The sequence below is a fragment of the Salmo trutta genome, chromosome 32 (assembly GCF_901001165.1).
Source record: "Salmo trutta chromosome 32, fSalTru1.1, whole genome shotgun sequence".
Lineage (NCBI taxonomy): Eukaryota > Metazoa > Chordata > Actinopteri > Salmoniformes > Salmonidae > Salmo > Salmo trutta.
This window is the reverse complement of record NC_042988.1, coordinates 9,330,538-9,350,827: the sequence shown is the minus strand read 5'-3', so window position 1 is coordinate 9,350,827 and position 20,290 is coordinate 9,330,538. Positions and strand designations below refer to the sequence as shown.

Sequence of the window (20,290 nt, the reverse complement as noted above, 5' to 3'; positions counted from 1 at the left end):
GGAGCCAACATGGCCGAATGAAGGGCCTGGTTTCGCGGAGCCTCCTCCAGGCCTGCGGAAGATCCGCCCACCCATGAGTCAGAGGATTTTGCGAGGTCTAGTAGAATGACAGCTCAAACCTGTCCACGTCAACACCAGAGAACCACTATGGAGATCGCGTCTCTGGTAAGCAATCGGTAGGGATATGGCGCTTTAAACATATTTCTAAACGAGCATTACCTTGCAAACTCATGATTAGGCCTCGTCGGCCATTGCTTGAATAGCATTCATTATAGCCCTTTGCTGCATAAGATGTATTCAGTATTTTTGCAGTATGGCCAGCCTAAGAAGTGATTGTTTGAGGTCTCTGACTGGCTGGATCTAATCTTTTCAGGTACGATAGCAGACATTAGGAGGTACTGTATTCTGCACGACTATCGTTGTAATCTGAATGTAGTCTATGCGCTATTTGAGTGTAGCGTACTGAAATTCCACAATCAGCAGCAACATGTGTTGCACTTTTTCCTCGTCAATGGGCAGTTGCTGTTGTACAAACTCGAACAGTTGCCAAATTATCCCAGAGAGAGGGGCATACTGTGTGAAAAGCTACCCCATGTCACATATCTGATATTATAACTGAATTTGTTCAGATTTACACTTAAATGAATGGCATGAGGTGTCGGTTATCCGTTATACTTTTACTATAACTGTGACATCACCCTGCCCAAGCATTGAAGGGTGAACACTGACTATATTGTGTGCCACGTCTACGATATTTGGTTTCAACCCGAGGAGGTGCGTTGCGCAGCATTTTACGCTTAGCAAACACTTGATTCCACAGGTGGGTTTTTTTCAACAGAATATGTATAGAATCATTTGACACTTTTGAGCTAAACTCTAGACAGATTATCATTGTACTAAGACAAATTTAAGTTTACGTTTCGACTTTATAGGTATTTAAAAAAAAAAAACGAATTTAAACTTTGAATAATACAAGGCCGCAATTACTTTTCGTTGATTAACACCTGCTGTACAGTACTTGACCCCCCCCCAGCCTCAAAAGATCTCTCTCTCTCGTATATATACACACTTTTTTTACTGATATCATTTTAACCGATGTATGTAAATTGCAGTGTTTTCTGTAAGTTGACCGTCATGGCTGCACAGTACTGGATGTGGACTTCAATAAGTAATGCAATCTTGATATTGATATTCACTGTTCTTAATGCATAAAGTAGTGTTGCACAAAAGACCATAGGACTGGTTACCTGAAACCTGCACCTCATTGGACTGTTCAAGGAATTAGTTCCACTATTGACTGTTTCTAATTGCCGTAGACATCTGGATGACTGGTTTGGACTTTTCCTCCAGTTCAACTCTAAAGTCCTGAATGTGACGTTCCTGGCCCAAGTTCTGTGATACACTTAGGCTCTGAGTCTGTGGTAGTCAGTGCATAACAGAACTTTGGCCCGGTTCAACCAAAACACCATGGGATGGAAATAACTGAAGGAACTGGGACCATCGTCATCTACACTCACATCTCTTCGTGATATTGTCATATTCCTCATGTTTTTGAATAACTTGACTGTATTATCATCACCAATATCATCTTCATCATCATCAGTGCTCTAGTAATAACTGTTAGGAATGTGTTCAGTATCCCTAGGTCCTATGGAAATGCAAATTGTCCTTGATTCTGGTCAACATGTGGTCATACTGTCTTTCAGGAACCCTCACTGTACACAGTGAAAGCGGTCTTCATTTTGGATAACGATGGCAACAGACTTCTATCAAAGGTATGCTAATAACAGCTGTCCAATAGCGAGCCGCATTGGTTATTGTTGTGGAGTCGACATTGTGAGAACTGCCCCAAATAACTGCCCCAAATGAGCACTTGTTGTAGATGGTGTATTAATCATAACTAATGACTCAAATGTCTGTCTTTGTTCGCGTTTTAGTACTACGACAAAGAGCTCTACCCCTCCATGAAGGAGCAGAAGAACTTTGAAAAGAACGTTTTCAACAAGACACACAAAGCTGACAGTAAGTTTTACCCAGGAGACTATTGAAGTGGATAGTGGAGCTTGAGGCCTGATATTCTGTTCCATATTATAGTTTTAATGAACCACTAAGCTTTAAAAAAAAAAAAAAAGCTTCTAGCAATGTGGTGAGAGTTGAGAAGATGTGCACTGTCAGTGAAATCAGTATCAACAGGATCATAATGTAAATCATTGCATCTGTGTACCAGTCTTCTTTGGCTTCTCGTCAATAGGAAACTGTGCGTAAAGCATTATTAGGTCACGACCCGTTGTACACACACCTTCTGTGTATCCTCCACCATAGAAGACCATGAGGCAGTGTTAGCTGTATAGTATTAGCCTGTGACTCAACCCTCATTGGTTAGTTTGTCTAAAAGTTGAGAAACAGTATTGGTTCCTCTGGGTTCTTCAGTCCCAAGCTCACGTTACAGTGAACAAAAGGGGAGGGAACCAGTTCAGCGACAGACAGCTCTCACGCTCTTTTGTTCCAATGAAATTCACAGCAGTCATCTGACACCCCGGGTCCACCTGCCCCTAAGGAGGATGTCCACTCTCTATCTCGATATCCCTCCTTCCTCTCCATCCCTTCTTCCCCACACACATAGGAGATTAGCATTTTATATGACAACACTCATTTAAATTGGAAGCCTCCATTATTGGCGACATCCATGGAACCTCTCACTTGGGTATGTCTGTATATGTGAATAAGGTGTGGGTGTGCTTTAACGTTGCAATAAAGATCACTTGGTGGCTTGAAATCTCAGCGACTTTCTCGCTCTCTCTCTCTCTCGCTCTCTCATTCTCTCTAAGCAGATGAGATTGCCTTTGTGGAGGGGATGACGATCGTGTATAAGTGCAGCATTGACCTGTTCTTCTACGTGGTGGGCAGTGCACAGGAGAATGAGGTAGGTAATGTGCTTCAGATGCAGAAGGAGTACAAGGCTAGACTGGTGCTTCAAAGACTACATTATGGCCCGGATCCTGACTTGAGATCCGCAGTCCGCATGCAACTGAAGTTTTTGCACTAATCTCGCATTGACATCAACGCATAATTCACGCAAAGTCTTGAGTTAAGCCCTCGAATATCAATTTAGAATTCGGATCTCAGAAAGCAACATGTCATTTGCGGTAGCGGTGCATGGCTAAAAATCACTGGGGAAGCCCCCCCTATTACAACCTGTGTTGTGATAATTGCGTTTTATCTTTAACCTGCTAATTAATGTCTTGCGACCGTGATATATATATGTGTGTGTGTGTGTGTGTGTGTGTGTGTGTGTGTGTGTACATGCTTGAAAGCCGAGACAATAAGAAGACTCAGTGGCAGAATAAATTCAACCACACCTTTGTTTTATCACACAACCGGAGAGCAACCTCTGTCTGGTGAAATCCACAAAGCCCTGCCTCCACTATTCCAGCACCATTTCAACGTCATCAAGTCACACCTGATTAGTCTAATACAGTGACAACTAAAAGATACCAAAAACAATTTAGTCCAATCAACGTAAGCTATATATGATGTGGCTGTCCATGGTTCGGGTTTCTGTGTGAGTGTGCGTGCGCATTCGTGCGAGTAGGAAAACATGTTGACTCACCCTTCTTGTAGAGAAATTCCAATGCCATCCTCTCTTTCATGTTGACAAAACGGTCTATCACTCTGTTATACAGTGCACACTTGTTTTCTGTTGTCCTAGACTACCTAAAATGCTTGCTAGCTAGCCTAACTTCCTTTCATAGGCAACGTTAGCTAGTTAACATTAGCCTACTACACCTAGCTACATATTGAACTTCCATCCTCTCAGGCCAGGGGCACAATGTATTCATTAATGGTTGGATCAGAATCGCCATTATAATCATTGGCCAGTACAGATAATTCATTACAACCACAAGTCCAAATCCCTATCTCCATCCATGGCTAATTTAGGAAAGTGCCAATTTGAGCTAGCTAGCTAGGCACCGGAGGACGACAATACAATGAGATGCAACAATTGAAGTTGTTTCTGTCAATGACGTATGCTCACAATGCGATTTGATAGGAGTGATGCGAAAATCCAGACTGGCTTCCCTTTTTTTTTTTTTGGTCAACTATTCACAGTTGAGCTCAGTTTAGCTCATTGTTGATTGGCAATTTAAAAAAAAAATCATAATTAAATCAAGGGAGGCCAAATGCTTACTGACTTCCTTTGCATTCAGTGCTACAGGTGGCAACAATGTCATACTAGTTTGGACCAGACAGCATCAGATAGATGGCCTATATGTAGAGAGACAGAGGACTGCTGTTTCGCTCGCTCGGATGCTTTCTCCGGTGAGATACATTCAGCCTCTTTTGAAAATTGAATGAAAATGATGAAACTCAGAGAGACAAAAGATTAAAAAATATATATATTGGTACATTTTTGGGGAAGCCTGACTTCCCTTGGCATCCATGAATACACACCACTAGTCATTTGTCGGCATGACGTCATCAATGTAGACCATATATATAGCAAATGCCCATGAGAATAAATGGCTGATAATTTGATTTTCTTTAGCACTTCTTGTTGCTATGTACATTGCTAGCGAAAGACCAGTCCCTTTATGGTATATCAGCATTTATATACAACAAGCAGTGTGACTCAACCACACCTGACTTTTTGTTCTCTCTCTTTCTCACACCCTTTCTCTGTTTATTTCTCCTGGCTTCCATCTATACCTCTCAATTCTCTTGTTTTCCTTTCATCCTCCCCTCCTCCACTGCACTGCTCTCTCTTCCTGTAGCTCATGCTCATGGCTGTACTGAACTGTCTGTTTGAGTCCCTCGGTCAAATCCTAAGGTAAGAGTACAAGTGTTGTCTATGTTGAAGTAACCTCACTTTTAAAATGTGAGGTCAGTCAACCTTTTAGAGGCTAACGATTGTAGAAACATCGAGGAGAAAAAACGTAACAAAGTCAACAGCAACGCAGAAACGATTATTCCATGTTTTTTGGTAAATAATTAGTGAAAACCTCACTCTTGTAAATATGGGGACAGGTCAACGAAATTCGAAAAGTTAATTTCTGATTTGAGTAACTCTGGTGTAATTGTTTCCTTCATGCGTTCAAAATATGGGGAACCGAAACAGTTGATGCCCGCAGTAAGTTAGTGATTGTTTATTTTGGGTTAAATTATGATAGGATGACAGTGACACACCCGGAGCCCTCTCAGTGTAGTGGAACAGCTTGACAGGGGCTGGAGCCGTTACCATAGAAACCAATGCAGTAGCAATGCAGGGAGGGAGAGCGTGAATTAATCTATTTGCTCTCTCATTTCATGCAGTTTTTCTCCATGCCAACTGTTTAGTATCATTTCAAACATTGACAACTGGCACTACAGGAAGTTAATTTAAGTCAGTGTTTGAAATGTACAGAATAGCCTAAGGTGATATGAGCAGTAGTGTTCCCTACATTTCTGGTCACAAGGACAATAATATGAGACCCAATCACATATTGGGCTCCACGTACAAACTACAATTCAAGTCAGTCAATCAAGTTTTCTTACTTACAGGAAAAATGTGGAGAGAAGGTGTCTATTGGACAACATGGAGGGAGTCTTCTTAGTAGTGGATGAAATTATCGACGGGGGGTAATGTATAAATTGCATTTGGATTACTGTTACATTGCTATTTGGGTTGATAATTGGATTCTTTCCCACATTTCTTGATTTCTTGTTTTGAAAAAATGTTGGATTATTTGTGTCCTTGTTTGACATTTTACTGCCTTGTTAGGAGTTCTTAACATAATAATTTAACTGCACCCGCTATAACATCTGCTAAACTGTGTACACCACCAATAAACTTTGATTTGAGGTATCATTCAGGGGACGGAGGTGGGCTTTGGGAGTTACTGGTACAATATCTTGTTGTGTTCTCTGAGTTACTGACCCTACCATTGTGTTACCAGGGTGATCTTGGAAAGCGACCCCCAGCAGGTCATCCAGAAGGTCAATTACAGGGTAAGACATCTGCAATCACTGACTGTGTCTACAGTATGGATGAATACATAGATTCTGATATGGGTTCAATACTCAAAGACACAGATGACTATAGGAAATGATGATATTTTCGGACCGACTGAGGTAGGGATTGTGTTTAGTGGATTGTTGTGGAATCTGATAACTTGTATGTTTGAGGAAAATGAATTAACTTATTTGATGCCACAACAGCAAATGCCAGTCTTCAGCCCCCCCCCACCATCCCCTCAACGCCCAAGTCCATCTTCCTCTTACATGTGTCCTCTCTCTCCCCCGACCCCACCCATCTCCTCACACTGTCAGCTGGATGGTTCAGAGCAAGCCTACGGCTTCGACCTCTTTGATTACATCGTTGGTAACATTGATGGACAGACGGACAGAAGCCAGTGTGCATAGCAACAGACTGCCCCTACAACCAGAGAGGGCGAGTGAGGGAGGGGGGGAGGGAGGGAGGGAGATCCAGTGCAGGTAACTGCATGGTGAGAGAGCATGCCACTTTAGGTTCACAATGTTGGAACAACCGTCCACTAAGTCTGTCTTGCTTGGGTTTGTCAGTGGTTAGACTGAAGTTACCCCGAGTGTTTCAAGGAGTCCGTATGGGGTTCCAGGAAATACCATAGGTGTTGGTACACTTTAAGAGCAGCAGGGCCCTTTGTGGTACTCCCTTGCACAATGCATGCCTTGTGTGAGGCAGCCATTTTGATTTGATTGCGGTGGACATTGACATATTCACCAGTGTCAGAGTGCATTTACATTAGCAACGCAAGGCATCAAATGACTGTTGTAAGGGTATTATGTTATCTTAGTTGTTGCTTGCTTTGTGTTTGACTCTTTACACACACACAGCCCCTAATGGTGTGTGTGTGTGTGATTGCTATGACGTCATGTCCCCTCTTTTACTGTATCTATTCCAGGCGGATGAGAACCCACTGTCAGAGCAGAGCGTGGCTCAGGTGAGGTCATACACACGCACACGCACAAAATAATGTCACTGCGTGTATAGACTATGATTATCTTTTCCATTGATACAGCTTTAGCCATTCATTTCAACATAACCTTCTATTCTACTGTCATACACAGTACATTCATTGCATATGAACTATAACATGATTCTTATCATGGTTGGGGTCAGTTCCATTTTTTATTTTAGTCAATTCAGGACGTACACCAAAATTCCAATTATCTTCAATGCTTTGGAATTGGAATTTGGTGTACTTCCTGAATTGACTGGAATTGGAATGGATTTGACCCCAACCCTGATTTGTGTCTTTCCAGTTACCCATTTTCATTATTTCTATACTAAATGTTCTGTAGAATAAAGCCACAGTACACAATATATGGATAATTGTCTCCCAGTATTGTTCAATTTGAAAATGATCAAATGTTACTACTCATAGTACCTGATTGTTTGAAGGTTGATTAAAGGATAGGGTCCAGTTATATGACATGTCATCATACTACAATAGGGTTTCCATTTGACTAGTCACTGCATTCAGACATAGATTCATCCATTTGAATCATGTATTCTTTGAGTGCCAAATGCACTGCATTCATACAGAATGCTTTCAATATCATTTAGATTTGCCAGCTTTGCCAGCATGTACTAACCTGCATCTGGATTTGATGCCATGCTCACACCTGCATAGTCAATTATGGAATGGGCCACATTGCATGATCAACATGGCTGCTCTTACCTTCATGCAATGTTCTGCCTGTTACTTCCTCTTTCCTGCTTCTCCTAACCCTCTACTTTAACCCTCACAGCACATTACGGACAAATTGGCTATGACCTCCAATGTAAGTCCTCTCACTCCTCACCCTCCAACATGGGACATTTTGAGTCTCTTGGGGCTTGTTCAGAAGACCAGAATGTCCAGAATGTTGCAGATAGATATGAAGCATATAGAATGGACACATCATGACTGTTCTATACTGGTCATCTCTATGTGTGACTTTCAGACTGTCCTGTAATCCTGAGTCAGACCCTGCTTGCAAGGAAGGGTTCATATCCAAAGCTATTAACTATTTGTCTTGTGGCAGTTTCTCTCCCTTGTTGGAACCAAATGTCAATGACAATACCTTTCGACCCTCTAATATATATGGAATTGTCATGGTGCCTACATAAAAACACTAGACCTAGACAATTAACCTAAAACAATAAACTCTAGCACTAAACGAAACGAAACCGTAAATGACTAGACGTAGACAGTAAACACTAGACACAAGTTCATCATTTTAGCTGGGTTCCTTGCGCCCCCTGGTGCGTAGTTTTATGCTATACATCTCTGTTGCAACAGCCCCAAAAATGCAGTTTGTTTCTCTGGTGGAATTTCATTTTAGCAGGAAGAGTGACATTTTTATAAATCACTGAGGCACACTTGCATCAGGTGATTGCCGATGTTGAATAGAATTAAATTGTGTTTCCAAGCAAGATGAAAATACATTTAAGTCTGCTCAGAGAAGCTGACTGTCACTTTTTTGTGTCTACTACACAAAATACACTTACACCATTTGATGTTACACTTGCCAAGTTTAAGGTGCTCATATTTCATGTAAATGATGAACGCGTGAGCAGTTCCATTCACATGAATACAATAGTGACACCTACTGGTTGTAGTGTCACAATGAACAATAAATATAACACACTGCCTACTATAATAGGCTACTACTATATGATCTGTGATACTGTTGTTTTTCCACACTCAATCTGAAAAAGTGTTCTTTCTGTTTTTTTTCTCTCCAGATAATGCAATCTGCCAAAGAACAAATAAAGTGGTCAATACTTAAATGATCTACACTGCCTGTCCAAAGGTCAACTGTCTTACAGTGGAATGGACAGTATGAATTTATGTGTAAATATTAAAGGGTGTATTTAGCGTTTTATGCTTAAATAGGCTATATTTATGGTAATTAGGGGCAAATATGGGTATTTTTCATATGAAGGCAAGCTGACATTTGTATGTATTATATTGGAAATAATCTATTTAATTTATTTGATTTGCAATAAGTCGGAAGATATTATGCTAGATTTTAGCATATGATTTTGTTAATTTCCCTTAACCCACCAAAATACTCCGTAAAGAAATGTTTTAACCAAACCAAGAAAACAACTGCATTTTGTTGTAATGTGTTGCTTAGGCATCAATAATTATGAAGTTATGTTACAGAGAACTTTAAATATGAAGTTATGTTATACTACATTTTTTAAAGCTTTGTAAGTTTAACAAAAGGGCAATAGCCTGTGTAGTGTTACAGTAGTACTGTTTCTAGTTGAAAGTCAGGTTACCCCATGTTAATTTATATTTTAGAATTATTTTGTGTTCATACTAAAACGAAGTTGGCATAGGTAGGTAGGCCTATGTTTTTTTTCTAAAGCACTGAGAACACCATTAGGACTATAAGAATAACATTTTGTTACTAGACAAATACACTTTTAATATTTCGATTTTTAACGCCAACGAAGATGGGCTAATTAAATTTGTTGATTATCTATTGCCAGCTTTTTTTCAAATTTAGTCTGCCTGTTGTCAAGCTAATTAAAATGTATATTTTGTGTTGTCAAAATTACTCTTGTTCCATATATATCATACCTAATTTTACACTTTTTTTCTTGGTTCTTCGAAAAGGGTTCCTGGTAGCAGTGTCTTTTCAAATGAATATTTTCAACGGTAATCTCAGTTGTTAATAGTCATGAGAGATGGGGTGTGGTGTCTGTTTTGATTGGACGTCAGGGTCTTACGTCAACATCCCCCGCCTTCATATCAAGAGCCAATGAACCGTTTCAAATGTTAAATCTCAAAATGTGATTGGACGTGTCTGGTGCAGGGTGGAGCTTTCTATATTCCATATCACTCTGTGCTAAATATCGTTTTAATTGTTCAGTATAGGCCGTAATTAGGTGAAATTAAGCATAAACAATGAAGATGGGTCTGTGGTAAATGTTATCGTATATGTAAAGAAATTGAATAGCATACAATAGTTGCTTGTAGGCCGATTTTTAGATTACATTGCGATGCTTTAGATTTAGGAATTGGTAGAACTGGTACGATATTATATAGTTGGAAAACATGATAGGTTTAGGAATTATTTCGATTTTGAAATGATAATGTTGAACGAATTTGATGGCAAGAGGGCATGTAGGTCTCTTAAAATGAATAATTGTTCAAAATGTACAAGGAGCACCTGCTACGTTCATATATATATATATATATATATAAGGTTTGAATAAACGGAAACGGATGAAATTCTTTATTTAGCCTGCACCTCTAAAAAATCTTAACTCTCTAAATCGTTAGTTTACGATGTTATATGCAATTTTACTGCCATTCGTGTTTAGCCTATTTTCGTTTGAATTGCATTACAATTGCATTATAAATAAAACATTTTATTATAGGCTACACACGCTACAAAACGCTTGTCAATCTGGCGTTTTTAAATGTACCTATATGGAAATAAATGTGTAATACGGAAGACATTTACATTTAACGAAGACAAAGGCAACATGTTCACTACACAGGGTATGTAAGCTATACATTGTGTTAGGCGACAGTAGTCCATTCATTAGTTTTAACGACAACAAAAACGAATTAATATTTTATTGAACGCATGAAATTGCCTGCTCATAATTATAATCGGCCCGATGATAAAACCTGTCTGCCTACACTCTGCCCATCAAGGATTAGTTTCCCCAAACATGACATTGCTGCCATCTAGTGGCCTATCACCGCCTTGCAGCATCTCATGTGGAGTAATTTCCTCTCTCCCCAGTGAAAAATCACTGATAGGGATATCGTTGACATAGTATCATAATTGACAAACTACCATGACAATCAATCTCATAACCAAGCCCAATCAAATAGTTGGGAATATTTCCATCTCATCATGGATCGCCTAGTACTAGTGCCTTGTAATAAGGTAGGCCTATGCTTATAGCCTATCATGTTTTTTTCATTACCATTAGGCTTAAAGCAATTTCCAAAAACATAGGCTAATAATAATTGGAAAACCATATAGGCCTAGGTTATTTCCAAACCTTTTATAATTCAATAATAGGCCTATTGTAGTCTGTATTTATCTACAGAGATTTGAAACATCATTTTTATAGCATTGTTCACATGTCCTCTGTACCATAGCCAAAGCTTTTATTTCAAATCAAATATTATTTATCACATGCTTTGTAAACAACAGATGTAGACTAACAGTGAAATGCTTACCTACAGGTCCCTTTTCAAAACAATTTAAAGATAAAATAGAAATAGTGACACAGGGAATAACAAATAACAATAAAGAGTCCAAATCAAATGGCTATATACAGGGAGTACCGGTACTGAGCCGATGTGCTGGGGTACGAGGTAATTGAAGTAGCTACAGTGGCAAGAAAAAGTATGTGAACCCCTTGGAATTACCTGGATTTCTGCATAAATTGGTCATAAAATTTGATCTTATCTTCATTTAAGTCACAACAATAGACAAACATAGTGTGCTTAAATTAATAACACAAATTATGGTATTTTTCTTGTCTATATTGAATACATAATTTAAACATTCACAGTGTAGGTTGGAAAACGTATGTGAACCCCTAGGCTAATGACTTCTCCAAAAGCTAATTGGAGTCAGGAGTCAGCTAACCCAGAGTCCGATATATTGGTTAGAGCTTCCCTGCCCTATAATAAACACTCACAAAATGTGTTTGCTATTCACAAGAAGCATTGCCTGATGTGAACCATGCCTCGAACAAAAGAGATCTCAGAAGACCTAAGATTAAGAATTGCTGACTTGCATAAAGCTGGAAAGGGTTACAAAAGTATCTATAAAAGCCTTGATGTTCATCAGTATGACAAATTTTCTATAAATGGAGAAAGTTCAGCACTGTTGCTACTCTCCCTAGGAGTGGCCGTCCTGCAAAGATGACTGCAAGAGCACAGTGCAGAATGCTCTATGAGGTTAAGAGGAATCCTAGAGTGTCAGCTAAAGACTTAAAGAAACCTCTGGAACATGCTAACATCTCTGTTGACGAGTCTACAATACGTAAAACACTAAACAGGAGTAGTGTTCATGGGAGGACACCACGGAAGAAGCCACTGCTGTCCAAAAAAACATTGCTGCACGTCTGAAGTTCGCAAAAGAGCACCTGGATGTTCCTCAGCGCACCTGGCAAAATATTCTGTGGGGAGATGAAACTAAAGTTGAGTTCTTTGGAAAGAACACATAACACTATGTGTGGGGAAAAAAAGGCACAGCACACCAACATCAAAACCTCATCCCAACTGAAAAGTATGGTGGAGGGAGCGTCATGGATTGGGGCTGCTTTGCTACCTCAGGGCCTGGACAGCTTGCTATCGTCAACGGAGAAATGAATTTCTAAGTTTATCAAGACATTTTGCAGGAGAATGTAAGGCTATCTGCCCGCCAATTTAAGCTCAACAGAAGTTTGGTGATGCAACAGGAGAACGACCCAAAACACAGAAGTAAATCAACAACAGAATGGCTTCAACAGAAGATAATACGCCTTCTGGAGTGGCCCAGTCAGAGTCCTGACCTCAACCCGATTGAGATGCTGTGGCCTGACCTCAAGAGACCAGATCACACCAGACATCCCAAGAATATTGCTGAACTGAAACTGTTTGTAAAGAGGAACGGTCCAAAATTCCTCCTGACCGTTGTGCAGGTCTGATCCGCAACTACAGAAAACGTTTGGTTGAGGTTATTGCTGCCAAAGGAGGGTCAACCAGTTATTAAATCCAAGGGTTCACATAGTTTTCCCACCCTGCACTGTGAATGTTGACACGGTGTGTTCAATAAAGACATGAAAACATATAATGGTTTGTGTGTTATTAGTTTAAGCAGACTGTGTTTGTCTATTGTTGTGACTTAGATCAGATCAAATTTTATGACCAATCTATGCAGAAATCCAGGTCATTCCAAAGGGTTCACATACTTTTTCTTGCCACTTGTATGTATGTATGTATGTATGTATGTATGTATAGATAGGAGTAAAGTGACTAGGCGACAGGATAGATAATAGACAGATAGCAGCAGCGTGTGTCATCAGTATGCATGTGTGCGCATTTTATGTGTGTGTGTGTGTGTGTTGCGGTGTCAGTTTAAGTATGTGTGAGTGTGTGGGTAGAGTCCCGTGTGTGTGGATGGAGTCAGTGCAAGAGAGTTAGTGCAAAAAAGGGTCAATGCAGGTAGTCGTTTCGTTAGATATTTAGGATTTTGTTTAGATGTCTTATGGCTTGACGGTAAAAGCTGTTCAGGGTCCTGTTGGTTCCAGACTTGGTACACTGGTACAGCTTGCTATGCGGTAGCAGAGAGAACAGTCTATGGCTTGGGTGGCTGGAGTCTTCGACACCAACTGGTATAGAGGTCCTGGATGGCAGGGAGCTCGGTCACAGTGATGTACTGATCCGAACTCACCATCCTTTGTAAGCGCCTTGCGGTTGGGTGCTTTGCAGTTGCCGTAGCAAGCGGTGATGCAGACAGTCAAAACTCTCTCAATGGTGCAGCTGTAGAACTTTATGAGGATCTGAGGGCCCATGCTAAATCTTTTCAGAGGGGGAAGAGGCGCTGTCGTGCACTCTTCACAACTGTGTGGGTGTTTTGTGGAGCATATTAATTCCTTAGTGATGTGGACACTGAGGAACTTGAAGCTCTGCCTCATCATCGTCGGTGATCAGGCCTACCACCGTCGTGTCGTCAGCAAACTTGATGATGGTGTTGGAGTCGTGCTCGGCCATGGAGTCATGGATGAACAGGTAGTACAGGAGGGGACTAAGCAGCGCTCACCCCTGAGGGGCCCCGTGTTGATGGTCATCGTGGCGGATGTGTTGTTGCCTACCCTCACCGCTTGGGGGCGACCCGTCAGGAAGTTCACGATCTTGTTGTAGGAGGTGTTCAGTCCCAGAGGGAGGTGGGAGGTGTTCAGTCCCAGAGGTGTTCAGTCCCAGAGTCCTGAGCTTGGTGATGAGCTTTGAGGGGACTAACCTGCCTAAATGACTATCGTCCCGTAGCACTCACATTTATAGCCATGAAATGCTTTGAAAGGCTGGTCACCTGTGGGGGTGGTATGCGAATGGAGTGGGTCCAGGGTGATGTGAGCCATGACTAGCCTTCAAAGAATTGAATGGCTATAAATGTGAGTGCTACTGGGCGGTAGTCATTTAGGCAGGTTAGCTTGGCATTCTTGGGCATGGGGACTATGGTGGTCTGCTTGAAACAAGTTGATATTATAGACCAGATCAGGGATAGATTGAAAATGTCAATGAAGACACTTGCCAGCTGGTCAGCGTGTGCCTTAAGTACACGTCCTGGTATTCTGTCTAGCCCCGCGGCCTCGCTAGGAAGCTTGCGGCTGGGTATGCCTTTGTAATCCGGGATAGTCTGAAAGCCCTACCACATTCGTTGAGCGTCAGAGCAGGCATAGTAGGATTCGATCTTAACCCTGTATTGACGCTTTACCTGTCCCTCTCCTTGAAAGCGGCACCTCTATCCTTTAGCTCAGTGTGTATGTTACCTGTAATCCACAGCTTCTGGTTGGGGTATTTTTCTATGGTCACGTTGTCGATGCACTCATTGAGCCTGACTGATGTGGTAAACTCCTCAATGTTATCAGAGGAATCCCGGAATATATTCCAGTCTGTGGCATTACATGGCATTAATGAGTTAATTACATCGGATGATACATTTCCTGAGCGAAAGGGTCAGTCAAAACATCCTCTATATCTCTTCTTCCTTCGCTGCACTCAGCACAAGCCATCGTCATCAACGCACCAGCTGACTGTGAGCCCCCGACGCACGTGCGCCACATCCTCAGGAAACTCGCAACATCCATTATGGCCTTTTAGAAGCGAGGCGTGAGTGTTAATAGATATCCGATACATCTCCATCTGTCACGGCGAACTCAAAAGCAACCCAGCTGGCCTTTTTATGAGATCATTTTTTAAAGCCAACTAACATCTGTTTTCCGGACGTTTTCTCAAATGCGTTCACCGTCCCGCCACTGTCTGAACTGTATGGGCAATAAAACGCACAAACACGTGGTTCTGTCATCTCATATCGGACGGAGGCAGAAGAGAATGCTGAAAGGTCAGCGATAGTTCAACTTCACGAGAGGAAGAATAAAATAACAACTGTAGGCTAGCAATAGCCCCATAATTAAATTAAAACAGACACTTTAGTACACATCAGATATTAATAGGTTTTTTTTATGGCTTGACAGACCGGCCTAGCATATAGGCTTACCAAGTAAAATCATGAATTCATATTGGTTTCAGCCACAGAGCTAATCAGAAAAAAGTTAAATAATAATAATTTTAAAAAGTGTGTGTATATATATATATATATATATATATATATATATATATATATATATATATATATATATATATATATATATATATATAAAGAGACAGAGAGATGAAAAAATATATAAATGCCTTTTCACGGCTAACTTTATTTGAGAACCACAAACCCACAACCCCACCCTTTGCCATAAACACCTAAAAAAGACAACAGCGTATTCAGGTTGTATGATCTTTAAGCAGCTTGAGTTCAGAGAAGTGGCCATATCATCAGTCAAAATGTGCCCTCAAAAAGCTGCCAGTGACTGGTGAGGGGAAGATGGAGAGAGTGAGGAGGGCTCTCTGGCAACACAACCTCCCTAGCCCCCATCCCAGCGACTCCCACTGACAAAGCCTAAGTGGGAGTGGGAGTTTGACAAGGGGGTTTCACACAGGGATAGGCTACAATATGAGAGAGAGAGAGTGAGTGAGTGAGGAAGAAAAATAGAGAGAAATGGAATGAGTGAAAGAGAAAATACACAGGGAGTGAAATTGAGAGGGAGTGAGAGAGGATAGCAGTGATGGGAGACAAAGAGACCATGGACAATAGACACGCACATGCACACACACACACACACACACACACACACACATACACTGGCTCTGCAGCCCCGAGGTCTGGCCTCCATCAAAGCAGGTGTGACGTAGAGGTGGGAAGCGCACACTTACACACATTCAGCCCCCTTTGTGAGAGAGCCAAGTCAAATAGGGTGAATTATGTTACACAGATCTGACAGAGTGACAGGGGGTGATTTGTACAAGCCAGGCAGAGGCAGTGCATGGCCATGATGGGTAATGGGAGGGGTTCAGGAGGGGTGTCCAGGAGTGGAATGGGGATTTGGGGCTGGGATTCCTAAGATACGTGGATCGCAGTTGGGCCGTTGGGTCAGATTCTCCCAAAGCTGGGTCATAGGATTATCCAGGGAGCACTTAGCTAAGACAACACTGGACAATGTTACAGACAGACATAGAATGTGGTTATGTCATTCTGTAAATCCTTCCCTTGTCCACTCTCAATGTGTTTTCCGTCTGTTGTGTAATGTTACTAACGTGTTATTAACGTTTTTAATGTTCTTAATGTAGGCTACTTAAGTAGTTGGTGTTGACAAAATCTAATGCAGAATGGACACCCACATAAATAGGTGTGGATATCCTTTCTTTCTGCCTTTCTGTTCCCCTAAAATAGGCCGACATCCCAATACAAAAGTAATCTAGTTAGATCAACCATGCCTGGTCTCCATCAATATGCCTATAACATCAGCCTCAAGGTTTGTTCTGCTCAGTTTCATTTAGTTCTAAAGATGATCCAGCTGGCTCCCAACTGTCTATGTGACAGATGCAGCCCAGGTCCATATATATATATATATATATATATATGCCATGAAGCACAAAGGCTGACTCTTATTGGCTGGAATGTATTACCATATCTTTTGCTGATTGGTGTGTGACCTGACATTGACAAATTGGTCTCCAGCTGATTGGATATTCCAGTGATGATGTAAAAGTGGGCTGAGCTGGATGGAGACAGGGAAGGGTGGGGTGGAATAGGGGGTACACTGTCAATCATCAACTGTGGTCAAAGACATGCTATTTTTTGTTTTCTTTAAATAAGACTGTGGGATTATATATAGGTTGTATCTGTAGTCTAACATCTTGTTAATAAAGATTTAAAATGGAAAGTGCTTTACTGATAAACTAGCCTATGATAATTAAAATATGTTTTGCAATTACAATTTAAATAAGATCGTAATAGTTTCATGAACTACACTGTATTTTCTAGGCTATAACTGTCAAATGACTCTGCCTTATTGTTGTACACTTTAATGTGAGCCCTTCCACCCTGTCGGTCTATTGTTGACGGTCTGTGGAGTATAGACCATAATCATTTTTGCAACTATAATTTGACTGATATATCTATTATGTTTTAATGAGTGCATTGGTTTTAATTGAACAATCAATAACCCCCTTCCCAATCTAATTATCTTGCAAAGATTGAATTCGTTGAATATGAAAGTTTAATTTCATATTCTCACCTGCACTATGGAAGCACAATATGTCCTAAAATGTGCACATTTTTTACTCCAATATTTTTCCGTTGCCAAATGCTTTAGTCTGTGAAATGGCATATTTAATGTCATCTTGAAATGTAATTACATTTATATGAAGTTCCAGCTGGACATATAAAATTAATTATCACATCCACACCGGGTTGCGAACGACGCAATAAAGAATACGGCTAGCCAACAGCCCGTATTCGAGGCCAGTCCTTCTCTGCTCCGCGCGCCCTGCCCGGTGGAAACAGTCGGGTCTGTTTCAACAGAACACCAGTCCTGTCTCCTGCATCTTGTCAAAAGTCGAGCCAGGCTGCCAAACTCTCGTCTCTCAATCAGCGACGGGAGGACCACATGCTCATTGGGGCCGTTTTTTTTACCCTAGCGTGCCACATGCTCCATTTCAAATAAACAGCCCTGTTTGGCGCACCAAAGCCAGCCATCTGCCCAAACAGAGTGCGCGGGATATAAATGATGGCCCATTCTTAAACAAATAAACTCGCACACAATCTCAGACCGCGGACGCACACAATCTTCGTAAAATGGAGCCGAATTAGGAAAAAAAGAAAACGATTTGTCGTCTTGAAAGGTAAACAAGGCGACAGGTTTCTGAAAATATGAGGTGACAGGCGGGGCTGAGAGGTTTCACAGAAAATATAATAAACAGGAAGTCAATCAAGCAAAAGTAAATTCGAGACTTATGTTGGAAATTAAAGGCTAAAGTAGGCTAACCTAGACTACCTTGTTTTGAAAATGGGATGCTCAATGCCATATAAGGCCGAAGCTTGTAGGCTATTTCTCCAATATTGGACCTGGCCACTCGGTCTCCAAAACGCCACATGCTGTCACTAAAAGGCCCAGAGCGTCCAATAAGCCTCTATATTTAGGCTATGTCACAATAATTTGATGTGCTTCATATATATATATATATATATATATATATATATATATATAATAACATAGCATATAGCCCTTCTTTAGGGCTATACCCTACACATAAACTTTGAATTCCGTTTCAAATTAATTCAAATTATGTAATGCAAATTATGTAATGTATATGGTAATGTATATGGAAAAATAAAAATGTAGGCATTAGTTACATTTGATAATCTATTGAAATGAAAAAGGGCCTATATTTCTCCAAATCTGGACATTGTAATTGTTTTGCCTACCAAATGCTTATATGTTTTTAATAGCTCACATCAAGGTCCATCTCATGCAAAATATTGAGGGCTAATTATGGAGTTTTTATTCCTTCAATGCATACACTCTAACGCACATGTTTGACAAAGATGAATTAAGTGTTTGGTACGCTATGATTTGTTTGTTTATAACTAAGTAACCCTTAATCAATTAGTAATATGTATTAAACTTACATATTTATAGGCTTATTCATAATTTTTCGATTTTGGGGAACAATAACAATTTGTAGTATCTCATAGAAACAAGAGCTGTTTTCCCTATACACTGAGCATACCAAACATTAAGAACACCTGCTCTTTCCATGACAGGCCACTCAATATTTAGATGTTCCTAATATTTGTATACTCAGTGTATAGATAGGCTACGTAAACATGATGGGCATACAAGTGGTACCTCCTTTTGACCAGTAGATGGCAGAAGAGTACAATGGTTTTTAGAAAAGCCAAGCGCACATCTCTCGCTCAATCTGAACGTAAAATGAAACTGGTGACGTGTGTTACATAAAAACGACACTAAAAGGAACCAACGTGGGCTCATATCTTTATCATGAGATATGATGATGGTATCCACCTTGACTGAGAATGCATATTTAGAGCTTCTTTCTTACATACATTGGCTTACATTCAGTTCAACGTATGAACACAGACATATCAAACCTGTCTTCAATAGCAAATGTGGTCACTGTCATTCCAGAAGAATCTTCCCAAAACAAAGATATTTACTTCAAACGTGAGACAGTTTGAAGACAAAGGAGGAGGATTAAAACATAAACAGCTACACAGTGTGGGAAACACAAGGTAAACATACAAAGTAAACATACATGGTAGAAGTTTACAGAGCTGTTGTGTATTTATGTGTTCTTTCCAGTACAATTACAAACCATTGGTTTACAATGCATATCAAACCATTGCCAGAGATTTATGAAAATGTCATGGTGTGAGTTTTGTAAACAAGCACGCTCTCACCCCCATCCTGTACATGATAAGGTCAATAGGAAGGCATATGTGGAATGCGGCATTCTTAAAATGTTGCCATGACGTTACTTTGGGGTTTGACACCCATGGGTCTAGTCTGATCGGGTCAGATGGGGACCAAAGCTTATTCAAACGTTCAAACGATGCCGCCGTCAAATGCTTTCAATGGCCATCACATGCCTTCAACTGCAGTTATTTAGCTGGACCAAATAGTTGCGGTGACTGGGAAGTGAAGGCTTCTCGCTTGGCTGTGGCTGGCTGTGATTGACAGAGCATGGCAGTTAGGCTGGTTGTGTGGGAGACTGATGTAGCCTCAGTACCCCGTCACTGGACAGATTTACAAAGGCCGACAGAGTCAACAAAGGCTCGTCAGAATGCTCACGCAGGCACAAACAAACACATTTCTCTGTCTTTGTCTGTCTGTCTGTCTGTCTGTCTGTCTGTCTGTCTGTCTGTCTGTCTGTCTGTCTGTTTGTGTCTCTCTCTCTCTCTCCTTTGGGAAATAGGCCGGAGAAATTGGTGGAGGGCTGTCGGAGTGTTGTGATGTCTGACGATGGGAGTGACTATCACACACACATGTAATTGGTGGCAGGCCTTAGCAAGAGAAAGGGTGGGGGGGGATGTTAGCGACAGAGAAAAAGTCTTGAGAGGGAAAGCAAAAGTGATAGAGAGAAAGGTTTTACACAGCGTCCAGGTTACACACCTGCTGAATGAAGAT

General features: G+C 40.8%; 1 protein-coding gene across 5 annotated transcripts; it reads left to right on the top strand.

Moving 5' to 3' along the window:
- The first annotated feature begins 20 nt into the window (after positions 1-20).
- LOC115171000 (coatomer subunit zeta-1) lies at positions 21-9,567 on the top strand. Of its 5 annotated transcripts, none has more exons than XR_003871123.1 (10): positions 21-165; positions 1,707-1,775; positions 1,938-2,022; positions 2,829-2,923; positions 4,773-4,828; positions 5,539-5,616; positions 5,934-5,985; positions 6,307-6,427; positions 6,918-6,956; positions 7,768-7,785. XR_003871123.1 is itself a non-coding variant. In XM_029727433.1 (10 exons), the coding sequence occupies exons 1-10, from the start codon at positions 106-108 to the stop codon at positions 8,792-8,794; spliced, it is 615 nt and encodes a 204-aa protein (XP_029583293.1). In that variant the 5' UTR covers positions 21-105; the 3' UTR covers positions 8,795-9,567. The 5 variants fall into 5 exon arrangements, 4 of the variants coding, with proteins under 4 accessions (XP_029583293.1, XP_029583295.1, XP_029583294.1 ...); XM_029727433.1 differs by lacking the exon at positions 6,307-6,427 and adding an exon at positions 8,747-9,567 and having other exon boundaries at positions 7,768-7,800; XM_029727434.1 differs by lacking the exon at positions 6,307-6,427 and adding an exon at positions 8,747-9,567 and having other exon boundaries at positions 22-165; positions 2,832-2,923; positions 7,768-7,800.
- Positions 9,568-20,290: the final 10,723 nt, after the last annotated feature.

Excerpts from the sequence above, each read along its gene's own strand:
- LOC115171000 (XM_029727433.1), top strand. The coding sequence starts at position 106 with ATGACAGCTCAAACCTGTCCACGTCAACACCAGAGAACCACTATGGAG. Across the intron at positions 166-1,706 it reads CTATGGAGATCGCGTCTCTG|GAACCCTCACTGTACACAGT; the intron begins GTAAGCAATCGG and ends ACTGTCTTTCAG. Across the intron at positions 5,986-6,917 it reads TCCAGAAGGTCAATTACAGG|GCGGATGAGAACCCACTGTC; the intron begins GTAAGACATCTG and ends TATCTATTCCAG.